Below are 7,386 nucleotides of genomic sequence, written 5' to 3' on the forward strand. Positions count from 1 at the left end.
CATGAGCAATGGCAGTTCTACATTGAATGACCTTCAAGCGCATCAGATATATATTAAAAAAAAGCAGAGAGCAACAATAATATAAATTAAAGCTGCAAGCAGCGATGGACGGCCCCTCGCGCCTCTGCGCACGTCGGGGTTACTGGCGGACGCCGCTCCTTGCGACCGTGCATTTGCGCGACATTTGCGGGAACTCTCTGCTGAGTTCAATGATACCTCACACAAGACCCTTCTTTAAACAGGTCACCAGTTGTGAAAGGGGCATGAGTTAAGCATAGGGGGCGGGACAAACCATCACCAATAAAGAAGGAACTCTGCTGAGTTCAACGACACCTCACAGAAGACTCTACGTCATACAGTTCATTAGCTGTGAAAAAGGGCGTTGCTTAATTATAGGGGGCGGGTCAAACCATCACCAATTAAAAAGGAAGTCTCTTCTGAGTTCAATGATACCTCACACAAGACTCTACCTTACATGGGTCAGCATTTATGACAGGGGCGTGGCCTGAGTAAGTGGGCGTGGTTAAAGTATAGGGGCCGGCTCAGTATCACATGTCGACCACACATTATAGGTTTCATGTAAATCGAATGATGTTTGTCATATAAGGCGCATTTCCTGTTGCCAGCGGGGGGCGCTATGACCATAAGTAAATATTGGCCTGTAGATGACCTCAGACCTGGACTCTTGTCAATCGTGAGAAATTTCGGGCAGATACAACGTACACTCAAGTTACAACAATTTCTTTGTTCATCGCTAAACACTCAAAATGGCCGCCACGCCACGCCCACACCGTTTAACGAAAAGTTTTTCTTTTAATAACTTTTCATCTGTAATGTGTTGAGATGGTTCAGACCAAGTTTGAAGTCCGCCGGATGAAATCTCTAGGAGGAGTTGGTTAAAGTATAGCACCTTGACTTTTAGGCCTACTTCCTGTTGCCACTAGGGGGCACTATGACTTTAAGTAAATATCGGCCTTTCTTTGTCCTCAGGGTTGGACTCTTATGAATCCTGAAAAGTTTCGAGCCAATTGGACAATGTACACTCAAGTTACACCCACTTCCTGTTTTGATGGCGAAACGCACAAAATGGCCGGTTGATCGGATGAAATCTCTCGGAGGAGTTCGTTAAAGTACGACGTGGAAATGGCAAATTTCGAACTTTGAAATCAAAATGGCGGACTTCCTGTTGGGTTTACGGTATGGCTCCAATGACGTTTTTTATACATCTTGACATGCTACATATGTGTACCAAGTTCCGTGAGTCTACGTTAAACGTACTGCAGGGGCTCAATTATTTTAACTTTGTAGGGGGCGCTAGCGAGCCATTTTTGTGCGCCTATTCCCGAAACCCTTAAAATACGTAAATGTTCACCAGACTTGATGCGACCGCCAATGTTGGTGAGTTTTTGAATATGTTAAGCCCCTCAAAAAGCCAATTAATTTGCCATAATAATAATAATAATAATAATAATAATAATTCCTTCAGTTTCAATAGGGCCTCTATGCAAATAAAATATAGAATAAATATTCTAAGTAGCACAAATACTTCATGACACAAATGTGAATTATTTATTACACTATAGCACTAAGAACAGAAAACACAAACTAAAACTAACACCTGACCTTTCTGGGCTTCCTTAATGCAAAATAATCAATGATGTCATCGTATGAAATCTGCTCCCCTACTGAGTGATTGATATTGACGTAAAGGCCAGTGATCCGCTCCTGGGACATGGTCGACCTCAGGTATGACTTGATCAACTTTATTTCTGAAAAGCTCCTCTCTTCTTGAGCCACAGTGAGTAGAGGCAGAGTAAGGGCGATCCTCAGAGCAGTCCAAAAGTTGGGGTAGATCTCCGAAAGATCCTTATCATGCATAAAAGTGATGAGCTCAAGGAGGCTCGTGTTCTCATGCCCCCATCCCCCCTTGTCCTGACCGTGCCATTTGCGAGACCCAGAGGTGAACTGCAACCCACCCATCCCGCTGCAGCCTCTACTGTTTACAAGACACACTTACACAACAATGTATTTACTGCAGGACATATTTATACTGGATATTATTTCAACCCAAACACTAACAAACAAAGTTAATGTGTCATTTTTTATTTATAGCTTTTTTTAAATGAAACCACTGTCAACTATTTTTGTTAAATATAAGATTAAGAAATTACCTTTTTCTGGGTGAGACGGTCCTTGTTGTTTAGGACGTAGACGCCTTTGTCAACTGCCACCAGTCCCACTGTGGCCCCTGGGTCTCCAGTGACCTTAAGACCAAACATCCTGCGAGGCTCATAGGACGGCTTGGGTTTGGATGATTCCAGCCTCAGCTAAATGAAAAAGGGGGGGGGGGGTCAATGAATGAGGCAACGTTAAAGCAGTTACACACAATCTTACTATCTGTGTCTCACCGAGCCTATGCAGGAGTCCTTTACATCCACCCAAACAGAGTCTGATACCACTTCATTTCCATTTGTGTGGTAGTAGGCTATAATGCGGAACGATGGCAGCATTTCTTTGGTAACAGTGACTGCAAGGTAAATCACTATATGGCCTCTTGTCTTGAAACGGCCATTTTTCACCAGTTGACCTCTGCTCAGGATCTATGGACATAGATAACATCAGTTCTTATCCGACATGTATAGACTACACAGGTTGTGGGATGCAACAAAAAAGAGTTGTATATGCACACATGCAGGTGTAAAACATCTCTCACCAGGTATGTGATGTCATTGTCATGATTTTCCTGCCTGTTGAGGATGAGGTTGACTTTCACGGTGTCTCCCAATTTCAGCTCAGTTGTATCCACACCTGCAAATGTGACATGTTGTGATGAGTGTTGGACACTGAGAAGATGTAGTGCATGGTGCATACATCACCGAAGCCACCACATTTTTCAACATCTAATGTTATTTCAGGATGTCCCTTACCTATGTGGATGTAGTTGTTACTTCGAGAGGTATATGGGAGAGCTACCATGGTGGCTGATGCTTGCCTTCTATGTGAAATATGAGATCCATTGGTCCTTGCCTGCAATTAACACACAGGAAAGCATACACAAACCGCTGAATAAAAAAGTCTCAAGTCTATCCTATCCTGTGGAGACCTTGCCTCACAGTAGCCTAGCAATAAAAAAATCACTTTTACGGACTAACAAAAAGACATAAACTGACAAGAATTGACGAGAATTTTCATACAATAGCTTGACAGTATAATAAAAAGCTTCGTTTCATAGCTGAATTAAATGTTGTCATTTAATTAAGCAAGGTACGCTACACCCTGCTACACCCTGCAGTGCCCTGCTACACCCTGCAGTGCCCTGCTACACCCTGCCCTGCTATGCCCTGCTACACCCTGCTACGCCCTGCAGTGCCCTGCTACACTCTGCTACGCCCTGCTATGCCCTGCAGCACTCTGCTACGCCCTGCAGTGCCCTGCTACACCCTGCTATGCCCTGCTATGCCCTGCTACACCCTGCTATGCCCTGCTACACCCTGCTACACCCTGCAGTGCCCTGCTACACCCTGCAGTGCCCTGCTACACCCTGCTACGCCCTGCTACGCCCTGCTACACCCTGCTACACCCTGCTATGCCGTGCTACACTCTGCTATGCCCTGCTAGGCCCTGCTACACCCTGCTACGCCCTGCTACGCCCTGCTATGCCCTGCTATGCCTTGCTACGCCCTGCTAGACCCTGCTACACCCTGCTACACCCTGCTACACCCTGCTATGCCCTGCTAGGCCCTGCTACACCCTGCTATGCCCTGCTACGCCCTGCTATGCCCTGCTAGGCCCTGCTACACCCTGCTATGCCCTGCTACGCCCTGCTACGCCCTGCTAGTTCCCTGCTACGCCCTGCTAGGCCCTGCTATGCCCTGCTACGACCTGTAGTTCCCTGCTACGCCATGAACAATTACAACCACTAGTCATAGTTCCATTATCTTTATTGTGACAATAATGACATGACATAAGTGATTAAACCTCTGCATTCTCATTTAACACATCACAGTCCCCTGTTATGGTGGGGGGGCCACCTCACTAACATTGTTGTGGAAACACAATAAGCATGGAAACTAAATGAACACTTCCTGCATTACTGCATTAATTCAAATACTAAGTTACTCATCTAGTAAACTAGTATTCACATGAAATAAAACAATAAAACATTGAGACCATTCAGCAAAGCACACTGGGTAATAACAAATGCAACACTGGTTGCTATGGACTGGTCACTAGGCTTCCTCAGTCGTTATATATATACTATATATATATTTTAGCGTCTAGGTAAAGCTGCTGAAGCTGAACATTGTCCAAACCTCCATTTCTCAGACGAGCGTCAGTTTGGGAGCTTGCATGTTACCACTCCTTCCTTCTCAAATGCCTTGAAAAGGCTGTCGTTTGCACAATTTCACAAATAATCACCAGGACTGAAAGGATATTTGAGTCGGGTATGGCTGCAGCCTGGAGACCTCCCGTCTCATGCCCTCCCGGCTGGTGCTGTCCACGGCGCGAGCTTTGACTTTTCAAAATAAAAGCTTGCGTCTGGTATGTTTTCGTACGGTGTTTTGGATGTTTTTGAACTAAACAGTACGGCAATCATGCTAATGAATAAAATATTTTTTTCAGCAGATGTCTCAGTTACAACACGATGGAGCTGGCAAAGCAGTTTTGTGTTTATATGTGCGAGCGGGATTTATTCAGTTTGGGAAATCCCACGGTCTCTAAAGCTACAGCTCATGTCTGACTGATTAAACAGGGAGGGACCCATCTGCTAGCGATGGGGGCAGAGACTGAGAGAGCTACATGGAGCTACATGGATAAATATGCACCAACCAAGCCACTTTGAAATGTTGCTGGTCTCGTGAATACAAAAGTTGGGTGACCCTCCCCCCTAGACTAAACAAAATCGGATGACCCTCCCATCAACAAAGAATAAAAAGACATGACCCTCCCCTATTTTCCTCCGGTGGTCCATTCCATGAATACCGAACGGTCCCTTATAGCTTTGCTTTGGAGAAGATATCTTGGTCTTGCTTGAAGACGCTCGACTACAGTATGTTTTATTTATACGGTCCATTTACATACTGTACAGTAAAAATGTTTGAGCAGCAGAACCAAGAAAATCAGCTGTGACATCTTAAAATCTGCATAGAGCTGAGGAGCTGAGTGATAGCTCTACTTGATTACACCACTACAAGTGAATATCAAAAATGTTGATTAATGTAGGTTTTAAAGGGTAACTGGTTGAAGGGACTGATGGGAACAACAATCTTAAGGGGTTTTTATGGTCATGCATAGAATCGACGGTGTACCCTTGCAGACCCCTCTGCGTCTACGCCGGCCCCTACGCCGTAGCCTGACGTGCACCGTGAAAAATGTAACTACACGTCGCAGCGATGCACGTCGCTCGGTCGTGGCTTGGTAGGGTTGCATTTCCCCCGACTCAGTTCCTGGTTCTCCTCCATAAACAACATGAAATCAAGGAGAGGGTTAACATCTCCTGCTCCAGATTTCCCACCGTGGTCAGGGGAGACACTTTGTTTCTCTCACTATGACTCTAGAGTCGGAACTCGCTCCAAACCTACTTGCCGTCACTCTCTCACTTCTCCCTCACTCTACACCCACACACACACACACACACACACACACACACACACACACACACACACACGCCGGCTCGACCCACACACTAGAGCACAAGTATAAACATCAAGCCACTTACGTAGGCTAAGGCGAAAGCTCTGCGTGGAGCCTCCGCAGAACCGTAAAAAGGCCTTTAGTCCAGTATTCAGCAAGACTGTTGCAGTCGGCGCTGGTGAAACAAGCTGTAATGTAATGATAATGTGTAATTGTGCACCTTCAATTAATAACGTCCACGCTCGTTTTGCCAGCGACATGCTCAGATTATTATTCTGTGTCTGAAAACATTATGGAAAGGATCCCTACAGAGGTCAAACTTTTTGTTATTTTACATTAAATAGACCCGAAATCGCGAGTAACAGTAATCTTCCAGTCTAGATTTTTCGAGAGGGCTGGAGGAGCAGCTATTATTATACACAGGGACATTGCTTCAAACCATCCACTGGTTTTCCACTGTATTTCTGATCCCAATGGGCGATATGTACTGTAATAGTATCAGGCAAGTTACAAAGTACTCCGGCGGTCCTGGCCTCCATATATGCCCCGATTTGGGATGATGAGAAATGTATATACTTTTTTCGCTGCTATGCCTAATCCCAATGGCCATAATATCATTCTTAGTGGTTCCATGCGGCAAACCTGGGCCTAGTAGATCCTTGGAGGGCCAAATTCCCTACTGGAAAATGATTTTCATTCTTGTAGACCGTCTATCGCACTTGTTCGCGAATTGACTATTTTTTACTTGACAAAAGGCTTCTGCACAACATCATTTCCTGTATTTCCACAGTATTTCCACAGTATAGTAATATCCGACCATGCCCCTACTTCCATAGCAGTCAGCCTCCTAAATTCTGGAGCTTCAACTCCCATTTGCTATGTGAGCCCAAATCCTCTGATTTTCTACCTTCACAAATTCAGTTTTTCTTTGACGTTAATGACACGAGTAACAACACACTGTGGGAAACATTTAAGGCATATATACGGAGACAGATTATGTCTTTTGTATCCTACTTTAAGAAATCCCAGCAAGTGAAATTAAGAGAAATATCAGACGATATCCAAAGATTTGACATCCGATATTCTGCCAATCCCTCTGCTCTGGTTTATAAAAAGCAGCTCCAGTTTAAATGTGAATATAATCCAGTTGGGCTATATATAATAAAGGTTGAGAGGCAACTATTGCAGACGAAACAGCAATTTTTGGAGAAGGGGGACAAGGCGGGCAAACTGCTTGCATATCAGGCTCGAGCGGCCAGTGCTTCTAGACTAGTCCCTAGCATTAAATCTCCTTCAAGAGACATCTTGACAGATCCTACAGTCATCGGCCACGCGTTTTCTGATTATTTTGCCAACCTTTACTCTTCTGCACCACCTGTCTTTACCCTGTATATCACATTGCACTTTCCTGCTTTTTTTTGCACTTCTGTTGCAAACTGTATTTCATTGTCTTTGTACTTGTACACTGCACAATGACAATAAAGTTGAATCTAGTCTAATCTAATTCTGAGTCCTCCTCTCACGACTGGGAAGGTCCTAATCCCCTTGATCACCCAATGTATCCCTAGGTTAATGAAGAGGTTGCTACTACTATTGGTGCACCCTTAACTGTTTCTGATATAAAATAAGCTATTTAATCCTTACAAAGAAACAAGTCACAGCTTTTTCTTCTGTACTTTCCCTTTACTTGGTCAGAGTTTTCAATGAAGCGGTATTGAGGGGTCACCTACCCCACACGCTGTCGGAGGCCTC

At 44.6% G+C, this 7,386-nt stretch overlaps 1 protein-coding gene across 1 annotated transcript in view; it reads right to left on the reverse strand.

Annotated features, from left to right (window-relative positions):
* LOC144513629 (complement C3-like) overlaps window positions 1–7,386 on the reverse strand; it is a 37,053-nt gene that overhangs the window by 19,366 nt on the left and 10,301 nt on the right. The window contains exons 12-15 of the mRNA XM_078244785.1: window positions 2,928–3,027; window positions 2,714–2,808; window positions 2,409–2,600; window positions 2,172–2,327 (exon numbers count right to left, since the gene is read on the reverse strand). Of these exons, the coding sequence (XP_078100911.1) occupies window positions 2,172–2,327; window positions 2,409–2,600; window positions 2,714–2,808; window positions 2,928–3,027 (543 nt within the window). The remainder of the gene's footprint in view (window positions 1–2,171; window positions 2,328–2,408; window positions 2,601–2,713; window positions 2,809–2,927; window positions 3,028–7,386) is intronic.

This window comes from Sander vitreus, unplaced genomic scaffold (assembly GCF_031162955.1).
Source record: "Sander vitreus isolate 19-12246 unplaced genomic scaffold, sanVit1 ctg302_0, whole genome shotgun sequence".
Lineage (NCBI taxonomy): Eukaryota > Metazoa > Chordata > Actinopteri > Perciformes > Percidae > Sander > Sander vitreus.